Source organism: Mastomys coucha, unplaced genomic scaffold, assembly GCF_008632895.1.
Source record: "Mastomys coucha isolate ucsf_1 unplaced genomic scaffold, UCSF_Mcou_1 pScaffold13, whole genome shotgun sequence".
NCBI lineage: Eukaryota > Metazoa > Chordata > Mammalia > Rodentia > Muridae > Mastomys > Mastomys coucha.
This window is the reverse complement of record NW_022196895.1, coordinates 61,361,425-61,382,488: the sequence shown is the minus strand read 5'-3', so window position 1 is coordinate 61,382,488 and position 21,064 is coordinate 61,361,425. Positions and strand designations below refer to the sequence as shown.

The following is a 21,064-nucleotide window of genomic DNA, read 5'->3' as shown; positions in this document are numbered from 1 at the left end:
AAAAAAAAAAAAACTTTCCATGACACACAATAATCAAAACACTAAACATACAGAGCAAAGAAAGAATATTAAAGATTGCAGGGAAAAAGACCAAGTAACATATGAAGGCAGACCTATTAAAGTAACATTTGTGGGGGCTGGAGAGATGGCTCAGTGGTTAAGAGCACTGACTGCTCTTCCAGAGGTCCTGAGCCCAGCAACCACATGGTGGCTCTCAAGCATCTGTAATGAGATCAGATGCCCTCTTCTGGTGTATCTAAAGACAGCAAAAGTGTACTCACATTAAATAAATAAATAAATAAATAAATCTTAATAAAAAAAAGGATAACACTTGCATTTTCAATAAAGACTCTAAAAGCCAGAAGGGCCTAGACAGGTGTTCTACAGACTCCAAGGGATCATAGATGCCAGCCCAGACTACTATACCCAGCAAAACTTTCAATTGCGGGGACTGGCGAGATGGCTCAGCGGGTAAGAGCACTGACTGCTCTTCCGAAGGTCCTGAGTTCGGATCCCAGCAACCACATGGTGGCTCACAACCACCCGTAATGAGATCTGGTGCGTCTGAAGACAGCTATAGTGAATTACACCAGAGCGAGTGGGGCCCAGAGAACAGCCACACACATGATGACTCACGGCCATCTATACAGTGTACTCATACACATAAAATAAATAAAATAAACCTTAAAAAACAAAACAAATAAACAAACAACCCCCCCCCAGAACTTCCAATTGCAATAGGTAAAGAAATTCAAATCAGAATCTACTACAAATCTAGCTCTATAGAAGGAGCTAGAAGGAAGATTTCAACTTAAAGAGGTTAACCACCCCAAGAAAACACAAGGGATAAGTAATCTTTTTGTTTGTTTGAGACAGGGTTTTCCTGGCTGTCCTGGAACTCACTCTATAGACCAGGCTGGCCTCGAACTCAGAACTCTGCCTGCCTCTGTCTCCCAAGTGCTGGGATTAAAGGCATGTGCCACCACTGCCAGGCAGGAATAAGTAATCTTAGGCTAGCAAATCAAAAGATGGGGAAACCCCACACCACCACCACCACCACAACAAAAAAATAACAAAAATCAACAAACATTGCTCATTGGTAACTCTCAACACCAATGATCTCAATTCCCTAATAAAAAGACACAGATGAACAGATTGTATTAAAAATTAGGATCCATCCTTCTGCTGAACCTAAGAACCTTACCAAGAGTCACCCACAAACCACACAAACACAGATCTCAGGTAGGGATGGTTTATTGAATACATATCCTAATACTGATCAATCAGGGCTGTAGCTTAGAATTCTGGGGCTGAGCCACAAACCATGAACATTTCTCAGAGTTAGTTTATAAAAGAAAAATAAACCATAATGAGCTCATGTGCAGGTGCAGGAAGTGCTGCCCGGTCGTTGGCTTTGACTCAGACTATTTTGGCTAGCTAGACAGAACAATTCTAACTGATCTTTATTCTGATTTGTCCTAAGTGGAGCTTATGGTTGTGGAATTTCTTAAGATTAACAAACCTCAGAACATACAGAATATAACAGGGCATGTGGTCAGCATGACCCTGCTCTGAGTCAAGTTTTTTTTTGTGTGTCAATGACTGGCAAGCGTATTACAACAATAGAATGAAATATCTGGCAGGCATGGAACAAAATGGCTACAGCTATGCTGGGGATGGGGGCAGACCTCCACAATATCAAGGATAGACATAAAAAGAATATTCCAAGTAAATAGACCTAAAGAAGTAAGACTGTGTAGCCATTTTAGTACCTGACAAAAGAGACTTCGAGCCAGAACTAACCAGAAGAGATAAGGACAGGTACTACGTTGGGATCCAACAAAAGAGACTTAGCCTCTAAGTGCTGCCATTTTGTTTTCAGACTCCATTTTGATCATAAGGTGAAATTAAGTTCAAGTCCCCAGGCTTTAGGGGAGCTTTCCAGATGGCTACCTAGTTTCCTTCTTATTCCTTTTTTGTTTCCTAAAACATAATGATTGTTCTTAAACATAGAACAAATGACTCCGATTGATGGGAAATTGTTACTGTAACTTGGCACAGATATTTGTGGTTTTCAAGCTTAAAAGCTCTGTAACATTCTGGCTGGGGTGTGTGTGTGTGTGTGTGTGTGTGTGTGTGTGTGTGTGTGATAGCTCACCTATCGCCTGAGTCTATTCTGTGGCTCTGATTGATCAGTAGCAGCTTGATTACAATAAATTATTGTCATCATTTGTTTAAAAACTTCCTAAGACCATTCAAGGACACAGTCACCTCCTGAGTCCGCACTATTGTCACTGCCCAGTCAGTCTCTGCTGCCTAATTCAGATAAAAATCTTGCTTCACATGGACTCTTGTGCCTGATTGGGTGGTTTTGGATATTTGGACCCTAACAACTAACAACTAAATACTCATCAAAGGAAAAGTCCACCAAGAGGATATTGAAATTCTAAAGATTTATAAACTAAAAACAAGGGCACTCAGGTTCATAAAACAAACAAACAAACAAAACAATAAAAACAAAAACCAACAAACAAAAAAACAAAAAGAAAAAAGTTTACAAAACTCATGGAAACTGAACAACTCACTATTAACTAAAAAAAGCTGTCAAGACAGAAATTAAGAAAAAATTAAAAACTTTCTAGAATGGAATGAAAATAACAGAACTTAACCAAATTTACAGGACACAACGAAGGCAGTTCTAACTTCACAGCACTAAGTAACTACATTAAAAAAAAAACCAAAAACCAAAACCCAAAAACAACAGCCTGGCAATGGTGGCGCATGCCTTTAATCCCAGCGCTTGGGAGGCAGAGGCAGGCAGATTTCTGGGTTCGAGGCCAGCCTGGTCTACAAAGTAAGTTCCAGGACATCCAGGGCTACACAGAGAGACCCTGTCTTGAAAAAAACAAAACCAAAACCAAACCAACCCCTCCAAACCCCGCCAATCCCCCCAAAACCCCAAACAAATAAACAAACAAACAAAAACCCCACACATAAAAAGCACACACTAAAGGAGTAGATGGCAAAAAATACTCAGGGCTGAAATAAGTAATATGGAAACAAAACAATACAATATAAAGAATCAATGAAACAAAGAGTTGATTGTTTGAGAAAATCAATAATATGACAAACCCTTATGCAAATTATCTAAACAGCAGAAAGAATATACAAATCAACTAAATTAGAGGCAAAAAGGGGGACATACCAACAGACATGGCGGAACTCTAGAGAATCATAAAGACATACTTTAAAAAGAACTATATATACCCCACCAAATTGAAAAATATAAAAGAAATGAATAATTTTCTTGACATATACCACTTAATAAAGTTAAATCAAAATCAGATAAGAAATTTAAACAGATCTATAGCCCCTTATGAAATAGAACCAGTCATTAAAATCTACCACGCAATAAAAGCTCAGGGACAGATGGTTTTAGCATAGAATTGCACTTTCAAAGGATAATTAGCTTTGATATTGTTGAGTTTTGCATGCTCATGGAAGGGACAGAATGACATGGTTTCTGCCCCTGGAACAGAGCCAGGAGTGCATGAGCCTTCACGAGTATTGATGGTTGCTTGGCAAGTATTAAAAAATATTAAATATATTCAACATAAACATTAACATAACATATGAATATTATATATTAATATAGTATATTATATAATGTATACTAATATATCACATTATTAATATATATTATATTGTCAATATAAACACATTAATATATTAATAACATAACATTAATTATACAGTAATCATATTAATATAAACAATATTACATAATTAATATAATACAATAAATTAATAACGAATATATACTATATTAATATATAATGTTATATAGTGTTATATAATACCAATTAATATATGATATTATTTATTAATATATAACATATGCTATATTATATAAATATATAAATATACACATTTATAAATATATATATATTTGTCTTTTTCTAAGAAACAGGGGGCTGAGGTCAGGGCTTGCTGATTCATGAGATAATCAAAAGGAAACATGGGGTAATGATTGAATTGATATATAAATAAAAGACTGGGCTTTTGATTTGCAAGAGATGAGCTTTCCAGAGAGTTTGTAGAATTTTTTTTTTCTTAGCAAGAGAGGTGTCTCAAGCCGAGAGCTGTCTGGAAAGTTGTCTCCAGCAGAATACAGGTTGTCAGCTTGTATGCACGATTTGTACCAGTTGTTCTCCCCCCTCCCCCACCACTCCCAGACCCCCTTCCTCAGAACCTTTCTCCAAGCAGAGACCAGTCCTTGGCATGATACTCCTTAAATTATTCTATAAAATAGAAACAGAAGGAACACTGCCCGATTCTTCTTATCAGGCCACAGTTAGTTACCCTGATACCTAAACAACATAAAGACACAACAAAGAAAAGGAATTATGGACCAATCTCCCTTGCGAACATTGGTGCAAAGAAATCTCAATTACAAACTGAATTTAAGAACACATCAAAAAGATCATCCACCATGATCAAGTAGTCTTCATCCCAGAGATGCACGGATGGTTCAACATACACAAATCAATACATGTGATCCACCATATAAACAGACTGAAAGACAAAAACTATATGATCATCTCATTAGATGCAGAAAAGATCTTTGACAAAACCCAACACTGCTTCAGGGTAAAAGTCCTGTGATACCACAGAGGAAAAGCATGTTTTAGGAAACTTACCTCTTAGTTGGCAATAATAACTGATTCAAATAGGAGAGTACAAATGGTACCTTGCCTTGCTGCCAATACCTGCCAGCAAGCCACACCGTACAGTTGATTTGAGGGCTAAATATAGTGCTGTTTGCTCCAGGGACCAAAGCTGCTCAAGATGACTGACTCACAGATGCCTTCCTTCTTTGAGAGGAGTGGGGACTCCACTCCTCACTGCTAACTGGGACCTTTTCCCCTTTTCCTATTCTGCATGTGGTGCTACGTGGCTCTATGTGAGAGGAGACTTCCCAAGCTAAAGTTGGACTACTGAGACTAGAAACTCCTTGTCTGAGAAACTTCATGCAAACCACAGCTTACCTGGAAAGTAAAAGAGATAGATAACAGCAGTAGACTTGTTCTGTGCAGCAGAAGGGGGAGCCCCTACTCCTTCAAAGGAGAGCTACTAGAACAGTCTGGAAACCACTGGACTCCACTGAGAGAGAGGTCAAGTGTGTGTCTGAACGAGGACGTGAGAAGAGCAACAAGAAGCACTTACCTGGCGTGAGAAGAGAATGGAGGATAGAAGAGAAGGTCAGATAGTATGCTGCAGACTGTTACAGATCATCAAAATTAGAGACACACTGTGTAATTCAGAAAGGAACATTCTACATGAAGTTGGAATAAAACTAAAGCTTATAAATCTACATTAAAGATGAGATGCTTTGAATGAGAATGGCCCAAATAGACTCACATATTTGAATGCTTGCAGCAGTTGGGAAGAATTAGAGGATGTGGTCTTTTTGGTGACATGTCACTCACTGGGTTAGAGATTTAAGGTTTCAAAAACCCATACCGTTCCCAGTTAGCTCTCGCTCTGCCTCCAACTTGCAGATAAGGATGTACGTTCTCAGTTACTGCTCCAGCACTGTGCTAACCTGCTGCTATTCTTCTTGACATATGACCATGGACTCATACTCTGAAACTGTGAGCCCCCAATAAACTCTTCTATAAGTTGCTTTGGTCCTGGTGTTTCTTCACAGCAGTAGAAAAGTAACTAAGATGTTTTTAAAATGTATTTATCTGGTTTTTCGAGAAAGGGTTTCTCTGTGTAGGCCTGGCTGTCCTGGAACTCACTCTGTAGATCAGGCTGGCCTCAAACTCAGAGATCCGCCTGCCTCTGCCTCCCAAGTGCTGGGATTAAAGGCGTGCACCACCACCACCCCCCGCCCGGCAAATGTATTTATCTGAATAGGCTTGTTCACTGAACAGACTACATCAACATTAGTTTAGACTAAGTTCTTTAGAGATTCTATCTATCCATTATCTATCTATCTGCCTGCCTGCCTGCCTGCCTGCCTGTCTGTCTGTCTGTCCGTCTATCTATCTATCTACCTACCTACCTACTTATCTATCTATCTACCTACCTACCTACCTACCTACCTACCTACCTACCTACCTATCTACCTACCTACCTACCTACCTACCTACCTACCTACCTACCTACCTATTTATCCACCCACTCACCCACCCATCCATCTGACAGTTTCTCTGTGTAACCCTGGCTGTTTTGGAACTCACTTTGTAGACCAGACTGGTCTTGAACTCAGAGATTCGCCTGCCTTTGCCTCCTGAGTACTGGGATTAAAGGTGTGCCATTACACCCAGTTTAAGAGTTATTTTTAATGTGACCTGTGGTTTTCATATGAAAAATGGCACATTATTTTCTTTTATGAACATGTCAACATTAATTTAACTTTTATTGGGCTAGTGTACTGGTTTACTTTGTACAGTGCTTGCTGTATAAGCTTGAGGTCCTGAATTTGAATGCCCCAGACTTATGTAAGAATCCAAGTGTGATATAATTCCAGCACCGGGTAGACAGATAGGAGGATCCCTAGGGCTCACTGGCCAACTAATCTTGCTAAATCAGTGAGCCCTAGTTTCAGTGAGATATACTGTCTAAAAGGGGGCTGCACATACTGTTCTTGCACTGGACTAGTGCTGTTAGGTGAATCAAAAATGGATGCAACTCTAGCTCCAGGGGATTGAACACTCTATTCTGGTCTCTGAAGGCACATATATTCATGTATACTCACACGGGGGTGGGTGGGTATTCTTATTAAGACTGAGCTATTAAGAGAGTGTTGAAATGTTTTCAGAAAGCCTGGCATGTCGCACACTTTTAATTCCAGCTCTTGGGAAGCAGAGTCAAGTGGATCTCTGAGTTTGAGAGTACCCTGGTTTACACAGAGAGCTCCAAGACAACTAGGACTAGAGACCCCCCTTTCTAAAAAGAAAAAAAAACTAATCAAAAAAGTTATCTGAAGCCTTTTCCTGTTGTGGTTACAGAAAACCAAGATCTAGCATGTGAGCTCTCCTAATTCAAGACATCATTTCTTCTGCTGTCAAAAGATAACGATTTCTTGCAGACTTCAAAGTTTTTTTTTCTTTTGTCTCTTAGACATAAAAATCTTTATTTTCTCCTCCATCGAGCATGAGCACCTGATATAACATAGCGTTGGCACTGATTTATAGTCATTGCAATACCCTGCCATCATTTTGGAACAGCAGCAACAGCACTGTGGTCTAGATCTGAGTCATCCGAGGCGATGAACATTTCGAGTTAGTTCAACAACCAGTTTCTTCGTCTGCAGTGCCAGGCCCGTTGAAGGTTCAATGAGACTAGACAGAAGATGTTCATCCCAGCGTACAGAAAGCGCTATTGTCCACTGTTCTCAAGCCTAGCCACTGAATGGAAAATACTCACGTGCCACTTTTATTACTTACGATGCTGCTGATCCGACATGCTTAAACTTGATGAGAAAAGGTGTGTAGGTAAGGGTGGATTTACTTTGCTTCGGTGATGCTATGGATCAAACTCAAGCCTTTGGCTGTGCTAGCAAGCACCCACACCCTGACCGAGCCATATCTCCAGCTCACGTTTACTCGAATTGTAACATGAATTATAAACAAACACCTTTAGAATTCATGACATAAAAATATGCATGCTCCACCAGTGCTCATGTATATAAGAGTGGGTTTATAGAAAGATAAACATGTGTCCTCAAGAGAAAGTTATCAAAACTGGGCATCTTTATAATAATTGGATTCATCTGTATTTTAAGTTATACAACAGTTGTTCAGTATATACAATTAGGAAAACACAGCTATGCAAACAAAAATATAATCCCAATGCAGATAAATTGTTCTGGGTTGGTACACAGAATATTTTATACATTAACAACTGGTCATGTTAAATATGCATTTTTGTTTTTACAAAGTAATTCTGGAGTGAATACAATTCAACTGTAACTTACCTTTTTTTTTTTTTTAAAGATTTATTTATTATGTACACAGCATCCTGCCTGCATATATCCCTGCAGGCTAGAAAAGGGCACCAGCTCTCATTATAGGTTGGTGTGAGCCACCATTGTGGTTGCTGGGAATTGAACTCAAGACCTTTGGAAGAGCAGCCAGTGCTCTTAACCTTTGAGCCATCTCTCCAGACCCCTCTACTTATCTTTTTAAATTTATTTAGTCCTGCCCCACCTACAGATGTTTCAAATAACAGGAAACAATTTACAATAGACTAGGCTGCTTGTTAAGAAAAGCTCACAAAGGTAAAACAATAGGCATGTTAAACTTATGCCCATGTACACAGCCACTACCTAGGCTCTGGCTATGGGATTTGACAAGAATTTGTGACTTACTGACAAGGTTACCTTTATGCTCAAGCCAGAGACTTGAAAGGTCACACTTTAAAGATGTTGAGGGAAACGCCCACACACTGGCCGTTTTTCTGTTAGTTTGACACAAACTAATCATTTTGGAAGGGGAACCTCAACTGAGAAAATGCCTTCATCAGATTGGCCTGCAGGGTCTGTGGTACATTTTCTTGATTGATGAGTAATAAGGGAGGGCCCAGCCCACTGTGGCTTTGCTGGTCCTATGTGCTATAAGGAAGCAGGCTGAGCAATCCCTGAGAGCAAGCCAGTAAGCAGCACACCATGGCCTCTGCATCAGTTACTTCCCTCAGTGATGGAGTATGACCAGAGTTGTAAGTTGAAAAAAAAACTTTTCCTCCCCAAGTTGCCTTTTGGCCATAGTATTCTACCATAGCAACAGAAACTCGGAGGCAGTCCAAATGCCTATTCTCTGTGCTAGCATTCTTCCAAGACCTTTGCATGTATGTTTTTATACGAGTACATAGCATACACACGCAACTGGACACCGAAGGTCGATGCTGGTTGTCTTCGCTAGTTGTTTTCTACCTTATTTTAGACAGTCTTTCACTGTTCCTGCCTGTCTATGCCCCCAACCTTTTATGTAGGTGCTGGGGATTCAATCTCTGGTCTTCACACTTTGCAGCAGACACTCTATTAGCAGCCATTACCTTAGCTCTAAGGTTTTTTTTTTCCCCAAGACAGGTTTTTCAGTGTAGTCCTTACTGTCCTGGACTTTGTAGACCAGATGGCCTTTAACTCACAGAGATCTACTTGCCTCTGCCTCCCGAGTGCTGGGATTAAAGGCATGCACCACCACACTCTAAGACTTTTTAAAATGTCTAAACCACTTGTAGAATAGAAAGCACTGGAAGAGAGATTTGAGACCAGAACTGAGACTTCAGTTGTGCTCCCGTGTAAAACAGATTGCCTTCATCTGTTTTTTCCATTGATAAATGAAGTTATAAAGCCTGATGCCTGAAAGGTTCTTTCTGGGGTTGAGAGACGTTAAGAACACTTGGAGGGGAAGTAGGTTCAGCTCCTAATATTCACACCGAGTGGCTCACACCTGCCTGTAATTCCAGTTCCAGGATCTGATGCCCTCTTCTGGTCTCCATTAGCACACATATACACTCAGGTCTCCAGATATACACATAAAGAAAATAACTCTGAAAAAGAGAAAGGGTTCTTTTTTGGTGCTAACAATATAACTCAATCTATAATAATGCCATTTTCAGGGATCTTTTGAGTGGTCGAAATGAAAATATCTGATACACATACATATTTACTCTAATAACTCATTTCCCCTCCATAACAATGAGCAAGCCCAGGGCCTTTCACTGTACCACTGAATAATATTTATAGACCCCATACTTCATTCTTACAAAACAAATTAATTCACAAAGTCTCAAAACAGGACAAAAGCAAGAGATAGTCTAGATAAATAATGTAAATTTTTTTTTTTTTTTTTTTTTTTGGTTAGACAGGATTTCTCTGTGTATTTCTGGCTGTCCTGGAACTCACTATGTATACTAGACTGGCCTCAAACTCAGAGATCTTCCCCCTCCTCTGCCTTCTGAGTACTGATTAAAGGTGTGTGCCATCACTGCCAAGCTTAAATAATGTAATTCTAATATCCCATATTCCTGAGAGCTTGCTATAAAAAGTTGTTGCTAGTTTTTTCCCCATACGTACGTGCTTGCCTTTTCACCACACCTCACTTTATATGAGTGTTAATTTATGTGAGATTACTGTAACTATTCTCATTTTCAAAAACATGAAGGTCAGTTTTCAGAAATCATAAGCCTGTCAGAAAAACTGAATGGCATTTCATCGGTTGTCTCTACGGGCACATTACTTCTACCAAACTGGCAGTAGTGGTGGGGGGGATAATTTGAAATGAACGCATGTGGAGTCCGGCTGCAGTGACACCTGTCTGGTGGCATACCAGCGTCTGCATTATCAAGATGTGAATGGTACACATCGTGGAATGAGTCCTGAGAGGAATGGAAATGCCCCGCTCCTGCTGAGGTAGCCGTGGCGCTGTGGTAAGGCTCGTCAGGCAAACGGCAAGCTTGGAAACAAGTCTTCCTGCCCACTCCTCGGTGCATGTCTAGCTTGGCAATGAGAGGCTTCCCCACGTTCACCTCCTGCTTCTCCTCCACAGTGTCTTCTAGTCCTGAGTACTGATACGACAGACATACCGTGAAGATCAGATGCTCCTAAGAAACGAGAAGAAGGGAATCATGCTTATTAACTGTGGGAACTGTAATGGCTCACCTGTTGCCCTACCCCAAGGTCCCACGCAGCTCCCTCTCTGAGGTTCCAAATCCCGAAGGCATCCTTTCCAACTCCCCCAAAGCAAACAGGCAGGCTGTATCATTCTCTTCTTATCTGTTTAACAGAACTCTAGTTCTTACTAAAGTAAGTTGCAAAGCCAGAGATTTCTTCCCATCTCTGATGTACTGTGAAAGGCATTTTCCAGCAGTTGAGGCACTGGGAACTCATCCTTCCCTAGACCTAGAAACAGGCTCCCTTACTGTGAAAATGCCCTGCCTTGCCTTACATGCACATTCAAAGCCTGAGCTTCTTGAAATTACTACTAGACAGTGACTCAATTAGATAGTGGGAGAAGAGATGAAACAGACAGAGCCAGAGTGTCGTTCGTTAGCTGGCAAGAATTAGAATAAAGAGCGATTCTTATTTTTTTTAATTTGCTATGTTCTGTTGAAGTTAAAACAAAGAAAACATCACTTAAAATTTTATCTCATTGAAAAGTGGACTATCCACTAACTTCTCAACAGCATAGAAGACAGATGACCCTAGGCCAGGATCAGAGGCAGAGTTTAATGCCAAAGTATCACTGAGAAGGCCACTGTAGGCTAGTTATTGCTGCCCCGATTTCATTCCCAAATGAAGCAGCTCATCCCTGGATGATGTCACAATCAACTTTAGCTCTACCGCTGTTTTGCTAACTGCTATAAACAGGAAGAGCAGTAACCTTTAATTTCTGCAGTGAGCTGAGTCTCGTATAGAGGCAGTGCTTGGGGAGCTCTTTGGACACTAAGTAGCTGCCAGTTTCTTCAGGAGTCCCCTTATTTGCATGTTTTGGATCAATATCCAGGTCCTATAAAAAAAAAGACAAATCAGTGAATGTCAATGATGCAATCAATGGAAGTTATAACACAGTATATAACATAAAATATCTTCATAGATACTGTTCTCTCATGAGCACTGGCTTGAATATTGAAGACTAAAGAAATATGAAAATCATTTTATTTTTTTTTAAGATTTATTTATTTATTATATGTGAGTACACTGTAGTTGTCTTCAGACACTTCAGAAGAGGATGTCAAATCTCATTACGGATGGTTGTGAGCCACCATGTGGTTGCTGGGATTTGAGCTCAGGACCTTTAGAAGAGCAGTCAGTGCTCTTAACCGCTGAACCATCTCTCCAGCTCCCCCCGCCCCCTTTTTAACTCACTCTGTAAACCCGGCTGGCCTCAAACTCAGAAATCCGCCTGCCTCTGCCTCCCAAGTACCGGGATTAAAGGCGTATGCCACCACTGCCCGGAAAAGCATTTTCTAAGGTGATAAACTGCCACAGGAATTCTATACATTTTAAAAGTAGTTTACATTAAAGCACTTCAGGTTCTTTTTTTTTTTTAAATATTTATTTATTTATTTTATGTATGAGTATTTTGTCACTGTCTTCAGACACACCAGAAGAGAACATCAGATCCCATTACAGATGGTTGGTTATGAGCCACCATGTGGTTGCTGGGAATTGAACTCAGGACCTCTGGAAGTGTAGTCAGTACTCTTAACCGCTGAGCCATTTCTCTAGCCCTCAAGTTATTTCTGAAAGGATAGTTGCCTTTTAAACTATTCTTTGAAACACTCTGTAACCTGTTCCAGTTTTCTTTTCAGTCTTGGATTCTCTCTATCTTTATTATCATTTTGGGAAGCTGCAGGGAGATTCATATGCATAGAATACTTAGGAAAAATAAATGAGCAAGTTAAAAATTAGCCCCCCTCTTTTTCTTCTTAAAGCCAACCCACTAGTGAAAAACAAGGGGTGTTCTACTCCTCCAGAGGGAAGCCTGTGGTCTTTTCTGGCCCATCACTCAAGGGAGGTCTACCCTACACACTGTAGCCATGACAGCAGGCAGGGTGGACCTGTCTACTTAGGGAGTTCCACATTACATAATCTGCGCTCACATGAAGCTATGCCCTCATGAAGCCTCTATAAGTAATAACTGATATTTGTGATTTCTTTTTCTCTTCCTTCCTTCCTTCCTTCCTTCCTTCCTTCCTTCCTTCCTTCCTTTCTTTCTTTCTTTCTTTCTTTCTTTCTTTCTTTCTTTTGAGACAGAGTTTCTCTGTATAGCCCTGGCTGTTCTGGAACTCACTCTGTAGACCAGGCTGGCCTCGAACTCAGAAATCCGCCTGCCTCTGCCTCCCAAGTGCTGGGATTAAAGACGTGCACCACCACTGCCCAGCCATGATTTCTTTTTCTTAGTCCTTACTTACTTCTTAATTTGTCACTCATTACACAGGGGAAAAAAATAACTACTTAGTGGTTTCTTTAAACTAGCCCAAAGTGATATCAGAACTAAATGTTCTTCCTATGGCTACCATAGCTTGATAAGTCTTTCTTCCTCCTCCTCCTCCTCCTTTTTAAATTATGTATATGTATGTGTGCCCGGGTGAGTATATATTATCACATGGATATGGGTACCCCTGGAGGCCAAAGGATGCTGGCTGTCCTGGAACTGGAGTTACAGGGGGTTGTGACCTGGCTTATGTGGGTGCTGAACCCTAATCCTCTGCAAGGACAGGAAGTGTTTCCTTAACGTCTAGACATCTCCCCAGCTCCAGCAGTAAGTTATATGTTCTAATAATGTCACCCATGACATCTGTCTATATACACAGATCCACACCCACACTCCCCTTGTATATATAATATTCCATTTTTCTTACATTTAAAGTTCTATTTAGAGAATATACTAAAGACACACTTTCTGAGTGAATTAGAAATCAAATTTAGACACTTCTGAATTTGACAAACGTAAGGTATTATGGCAGCTATTAAACACTAAGATCAGTGTTACACAAGTAAGCATATGTATAAGCACATAAACTTCTTTCACACTTATCACTGACTTTTGTGGTTTTTGTTTTTTGGATAGTTTGGCTTTTTGTTTTTGTTTTCTGGGACAGAGTTTCTCCTTGTAGCCCTGGCTATCCTGGAATTCACTTTGTAGACCAGGCTGGCCTCGAATTCACAGAAATACACATGCCTCTGCCTCCCAAGTGCTGGAATTAAAAGAGTGCACCAACACTGCCCAGCTGGACTTTTATGTTTTTACAAGTTTATTATTTAAGTGATCTTTTTCTTTTGATGCTGGGGATAGAACATTGGGCCTTACACCTGCTAGGCAAGCACTCTATCCCCAAGCTATAGCAATTTCAAAGTTCAGTCTTTAATAAGTGAGAAGTTATCATTGTATTTTAGATATAACAAGCAAGAGACATACCAGAGGAAAATCAGTCACATAGGCGTCACACATTATTATCTCAGGTGGTTTGTGTACTATACTTGTGTAGATTATCATGACATTGGAGAACTCTGCAGCAAATCCTAATTGAATATGAACGCCACACTGAAATTTAAGGCACATACTTTCTGGAAGTTCTGGAAAACAACAGTAGAAACAACTTATAAAAATATCACTTAAAGAATAGTTGGTAAATTTTCTGATGGATCATAAATATCCTCATGGGGCAGAACAGGTTAGATTCTTTGCTTAAAAATATTATGTGATGTTACTACTGAAACATATACACACAAATAGAAAAGCCAAAATTTTCATTTACTATGGTTTTTTGCCATCTGTATATATGGTTTTTCTAGTAGTAATAAAATATACATAGACTTATTAACAACTTGATCTTTAAGACAAGAACTTGTGTGTGTGAGTGTATATGTGTGTGTGTGTGTGTGTGTGTGTGTGTGTGTGTGTGGTGATGTTGGGGATAAAGCCATGGATCTTGCACATTCTAGGTAAGCAATCTATGATTAAGCTAAAACCTCACATGCTAACAAGAATTTTTGCAAAATGCCATGTCACGATAATTTATTAACTCCTGAATAGCCTCCGTATTTTGGAGTTTTGACATTTTTCTATTAGCCAACATTTTATAGACTTAATGCTTAGGGATTGTTGGAGATCGCTATTTGACGGTTCTTCCATATGCCACACTATTTTATTTGACAAGAAATATAAATATATTAGTTTCACTAAAACATTTTCTTTCTTTTTTTTCTTGAGACAAGGTTTCTCTTTGTAGGCCTGGCTGTCCTGGAACTTGCTCTGTTGACCTGGTTGGCTTTGAATTTACAGATATCCCCCTGCCTCTGCTTCCTGAGTGCTGGGATTAAAGGTGTGTGCCACCACCACCCAGATCACTAAAACATTTCCAAAACAGGGTTTTTTTTTTTAAGTCTGTGGGATTAAAATATGAAATAAACGATGTAGATGATAAAAGTGTATCTCTCCCTGGTTTCTGAGATAGGGTAATAGGGTCCATATAGCCTAGACTGACCTGGAACTCCAGCTCCCTACCAAGACCAGGATAGCTTTTAGCTTTCAATCTTCCTGCCTCACAGTTTCAAGGGCTAGGATTGCAGGGGTATCATCATACCCATTTTGTTTTGCCTTATGAAAGGGTTTGCTTATTGTTGAGTTTATGTAATTTTAATTTTGTGGTGTGGTGCCAAGACTTCGACCTCAGCCTATCTATGTGTCAGGTTAACACTTCAACTACTGAGCTATACCCTATTCCTTAATGTTCATTTTCAATTATCCAATGGTGATATATTTATAACATTTTACCCTATAATGTGTTCTTTTTTTTTTTTTTTTTTTTTTTTTTTTTTTTTTGGTTTTTTCCGAGACAGGGTTTCTCTGTGTAGCCCTGGCTGTCCTGGAACTCACTCTGTAGACCAGGCTGGCCTTGAACTCAGAAATCCACCTGCCTCTGCCTCCCAAGTGCTGGGATTATAGGTGTGCGTCACCACCGTCCGGCTATAATGTGCTCTAACATTGTAAATTTGCCAAAAATTATGACTTATGAAAACAAAATATTACAAAGACCTTTTAAAAACAGAAGTTCATGGAATACATTAGTCTTTCAACCTTCTCCATAAGAGATTCTGAGTAGATATTGGGGAATTTTACAGAAAATCCAAAGTCCATCCTTTGGCCAGTAATTCAAGCTTTTTTTTTTTTTTTTAAATTTTTACTACATTATATAAGAAACCACCAGAAGGTCTTAAGCTACAGATACGATTTTCTCTTCATCTTCTTCTTGCCTTTGCCACTCTGTCCACCAGAGATAGCATGACAATTATAGTTATGAGTGTGTTGGCTCCACAGGTGAACACGTGGTCACCCGTCAATAGCCGTATGCTCCAGGGACTGCTCCTTAACCATACACAAGTTGAGCACATGGTAGGCTCTAGGGACTGTTCCTTAACCATACACAAGTTGAGCACATGGTAGGCTCTAGGGACTGTTCCTTAACCATACACAAGTTGAGCACATGGTAGGCTCTAGGGACTGCTCCTTAACCATATACAAGTTGAGCACATGGTAGGCTCCAGAGACTGCTCCTTAACCATACACAAGTTGAGCACATGGTAGGCTCAGACCTGCCTGACTCCTGACAGTTGCATATTCAGCAGTCACAGTGTGGAGAAGTCTGCATCCCACAAAAAGAAAAATTTAAGCTCACTTTCAGAATAGAAGAATTAAACATGATTACTTAAGTTTTGTAATTCTAGGCCAGTCTAGGTTACTTTTTTCAAAAGACAAAACCAAAATCAAACCGAAACAAAAAAAATAAAATCAGTTTTCACTAATAGTAAAATAATAAATGAAATAACTTGGTATTTTTAGTACAAATCACGTGCAACTGAAACATTAGTTCTGGACTTGCCTACTAGATGAACACTTGTTCTTTTGGGGTAGCATCTTGTCATGTGTCCAGACTGGCCATGAACTCAAGATCTTCCTGTCTTAGCCTTCCAAGTGCTGGGATTACATACAGGCACACACCACTATACCTGGCCCCCATCCATCCCAGTCTCACTGTAAAATTTAGGAGAAAACTGTTCATTTGGAATAAAAAAGATTTAGGATTAAGAAGATCAGTTTATAGCTACCTGAACATGGCATCACCTTTAATCTCCGCATCCAGGAGGCAGAACAAGTCTATCTGAGAACTGGGGGCCAGCCTGGTATACAGCCTGAGTTCAGGCCAGGCACGGCCACATAGAGAGATGCTGCCTCAAAAGCCAAAGCAAAATGAACAAAACAAGAAACAAAGCAGAAAACACTCTCGCAAGAAACAGACTTTGGCTTACCATGAGCCTTGGCCCACTGCAGATTGCGCACCAGAGCCTCGGCAGAGCAAGCCGCTCCCTGGATCGGATCAGTGAGCGCTCTCTTTTCAGACAAGCTGCTGCGAATCTCTAGCGCTTGTCTGCCTTTGGTAAGGTGACATTTACCCATATCTGAAAGACAAGAAGGTGAACATTTTTAAGACTGACTCTTTTGTTATATCTAAAATATTTAGGCCAGGCAGGCTGGCAAACACCTTTAACCCCAGCACTCAGGAAGAAGAGGGGGGAGAATCTCTGTGATTCAAGGCTAGCCTGATCTACAGAGTAAGCTCCAGAATAGCCAGATTACATATAGAAACCATGTCTCAAAAATAGAACAAAAACAAAACAGAATTTAGGTTATATTAGTGTCATCTACTAACAAATACTTACTCAGTGTTTGCTATGCACCAAGCATAGCTCTCAGTGCTGGGATGAGGCAGTGGGGAAACACATAAAAAATACTGACTCAATGCATGTTTCCTGATTATTCATTATTATTAGTTTTATTGAGACAGGGTCTCATGTTGCCTGTGCCAGCTTCAAACTCACTATATAGCTGAGACTAGTCGTGAACCACATGTGGATGAACCACAGTTGGCTAGGCAGGCTTCCCTTTTAAGAGAGATGCCATGATAATTGATGTCTGTACTCTGCTGAGAAACACAGTACAAAGTCAACTGACAGCACATACATGAGAAAAATTAAAACTGCACGTCACATTTTCTTCAACTATCTCTATCTTTTTAAATCTTTTTTTTTTTAAAAAGTCTTATTTATTTATTTTATGTATATGAGTAACTGTAGCTGACTTCGGATACACTAGAAGAGGGCATCGGGATCCCATTACAGATGGTAGTGAGCCACCATGTGGTTGCTGGGAATTGAACTCACGACCCCTGAAAGAGCAGTCAGTGCTTCTAACTGCTGAGCCATTTCTCCAGCCCCAATTATCTCTATTTTTAAACAGGAAGCAATATATTAAAATCACCTAAATTACCTAGCCTAAAGTACCATTGCTCTCCTGCCTGCAGTCTGAAGTCACCATTACTCAATGAACAATACTTGTAAATAATGTGTTGACATTTTAGTTTTGAATTTAACAAAAATGATATAAATAGGTGTTTGTAATTTTTTACTTTTATTCAACCTGGCAAGACTTTTGTATACCTGTACGTACCAATTTAAACTTAAAATTTATAATATATTTGGTATGAGTAAATGGTAATTTACCGATTCTACTTCTGTTTATTTTGGTTGGGGATAGCATGGGGTGGAGGAGCTATTTTTGTTTTTTTAAGACAGGGTTTCTCTGTATAGCCCTGGCTGTCCTGGAGCTTGCTCTGTAGACCAAGCTGGCCTCAAACTCAAGAGATCCACCTCCTCTGCCTCCCAAGTGCTGGGACTAAAGGCGTGCGCTATGACTTCCCAGCCTACTTCTGTCTATTATGCTATGAATTGTTAATAAATAGTAAATTAGGTGAGATGGTGTGCTCCTGTAATCTCAAATCAGTATATGTTAGGGATTAAGTAAGGAGATCAAAGATTATGTTAAAGATTCTTATTGGTTAAAAAGGAAAGATACACAAAGAACTTAAAAAAGAAGATGAAAAAGAAACTTAAGGAAGACTTAACCAAAAAAAAAAAAAAATCAGATGGCTAAAAATAGTTAAGAATTTACATAAAGTGGTAGATTTCTGTAATCAGAGCACTGGGAAGAGAGAGCTGGTAGGATTGTGAGTTCCAGGCCAGCCTGGACTATATAGGGGAGAATGCCTGAAAACTAAAAAAAAAAAAAAAACAAACAAACCAATTAACCACCACCACCACCACCACCACCACTAAAGGTAAATGAACAAAAATGTTTAGTTTCAAGGAAAGATCACCATCTTTGCATTTAAAAGTCTGTTACTTGCTTCCTGTAAACGTTATAGCCAAAGCAGGATAAGATGAAATGTTTGGAAATAACTGCTTAAGAAATAGCATGTGGTCAGTCCAAAGGAAGCTGATGTGGCCCTATTAATATGGAACAAAAAGGTAGAAAGTGTTCTTAAGAAACAAGTGTGCGTTAATCTTCTCATGTCAGAAACAGAAGAGCAGAGAACCTTCAACGCAAGGTAAAGCACAATAAAAGAAGCAGAAATGAACGGCACATCAGCTAATGAGGGACTAGAGAGAATCAGTGAGCCAAATGGAAGACTGACAAAAGCCGAAGCAGATAACCAAGGAAAAGAAAAAAAAAAGGAGACACAAAAAAGGAATTTTGATGAAAAGGGCCAGAAACTACAGACAATGCAGAAATTAAAGAATACCACTAGAGAGAATTCTCAGCAACTGAATCCCATCAATTCTGAAAACAGTCTAATTCCTGGGAAAATGTAACATACTAAAAGTTGACTTTATAGTAGTTAAAATTCTAGATGGTTTCAAGCCTAGTACTATCACAGTTATATAAAACTCCTCATTAACTCGAGTATACTCTGAATTAGGTTTCTTCAATAAAACAGTACCAGCAGGCTATCGTATGCATGCACTCTGTGTGTGTAGGTAGACAGACAGAGAATAGCAGGGGGAATTAAAGTTAGAACTGGCCCAGAGGATTGTGAAGGTGGATGTTTAAAGCCTGCAGCATTAGCAGATGGGCAGGGTGGACACAGAGAGTCACAGTCTCCCGTGTTCTGACAGAAATCCTTATTTGGGTGACATCTTTATTCCGTTAGGCCTTCAACCAATGGATGAGGCCCACTCCCATTACAGTCTAACTCGCTTTAACATAGGCCCAACAAACTAAACATTACCTACATTAATGTGTTAAGCATCTAGAAACATCCTGAATAATGCTGGATTCATTGTCTTGCACTGAGGTCTGGTCAGTTAACATAAAATCAAACACCATACGTTACAATTCATTTAAAAAAGCCAAGAAAGCATTGATACCAAAAAAAAAATAAAAACGAATAATATGAGAGAATAAAAATACAGGCTCATCTCACATACAAATAAAGACATGAGATGTTTTCTACTGAACATTTTTATTGAACACTTAAAAACATTCAATAATTTACAATGAGATATGAAATTTCTATGTAAAATGTTGGCACAGTAAATTAGGTTGCATTAAAAATGTGCCAATACAACTCATTCAGCTAAGCTGAATATAATGAATCATACTAGAGTAGAAGAATTTTGAAGCATCATATTATCCTCTTCATAGCTGAAGAAAAAAGCATTAAATATGTTCAATGTTAATTCTCCAAAAACATAACCTGACAAAGAATACTAAAAACTTGTATTATCCTACATGTGCACTCTCTTTAAATCAGAAACAAGACAATGATACCTTCAAAAACTACTATTTATATTCAGTGATGACTTAGGGTGCAACTCAGTACCACAGAATCATATGATTTTCTTCTCAATCAATGAGCAAAACAAGAGCAACACAACCAAAACATGACAAAGGGCCAGAGAGATGGAACATTTGCTGATAAGAGCACTTGTTCTTGGACCCAGGTTCAATTCCCAGCACCTACATGGCAGCTCTATGTCTATGTGCACCAGACACACATGTGGTGCACAGACATACATGTGAGCAAAACAGTCATATATATATATAATAAGTTAAAAAAAACTATGGAGAAAACACATGAATGTATTTTCACTTAAGTGGATTCATGTGGTAATTAAAATATGGATATTCCACATCACTAATGAGCAGGGAAAAAAATAAAGACCACTTGAAATATTATTTATAACATCATTTGATAGGTAAAGCCAAAAAAGTCTATCAAGTAATGGAGAAAGTACAGATTCACAGCCTCTTGCATAGTGCTGAGTGGGGAGTGGGTATAGATACATCTTTTATAAAACATTTTGGTATCATCTCTTATAACTGAAAACTGGCACGCACTATGGCCCAGCAACTCTAAACCATAAGTTTATAACTCTAAGAGACTCTGTGTATACTTCAGGGTATATGTATGAGAATGTGAGAACAGTATTGCTTACAGTAACAAAAATACCAAAGTGACTCAAAAGTCCATCAATAGGACAGTAGTTTAAAAAAACAACTATAGCACATTTCCATGATGGAATTTTATATAAAATTCACAATGAATGAGCTGCAGTCATTCAACAGTATGGATCAATGTTAGAATTGAAGAAGTTCAAGTCTTAGATTATACAGAGCACAATTATCTATCTATCTATCTATCTATCTAT

General features: G+C 39.2%; 1 protein-coding gene across 2 annotated transcripts in view; it reads right to left on the bottom strand.

Moving 5' to 3' along the window:
* Positions 1 to 8,743: 8,743 nt before the first annotated feature.
* Malt1 (MALT1 paracaspase) overlaps positions 8,744 to 21,064 on the bottom strand; it is a 52,577-nt gene continuing 40,256 nt past the window's right edge. For both annotated transcript variants that reach the window (XM_031365908.1, XM_031365909.1), the window contains 4 exons: positions 16,826 to 16,975; positions 13,935 to 14,092; positions 11,394 to 11,519; positions 8,744 to 10,614 (listed from right to left, as the gene is read on the bottom strand). In XM_031365908.1, coding sequence (XP_031221768.1) covers positions 10,177 to 10,614; positions 11,394 to 11,519; positions 13,935 to 14,092; positions 16,826 to 16,975 — 872 coding nt within the window. In that variant the 3' untranslated portion in view covers positions 8,744 to 10,176. The remainder of the gene's footprint in view (positions 10,615 to 11,393; positions 11,520 to 13,934; positions 14,093 to 16,825; positions 16,976 to 21,064) is intronic.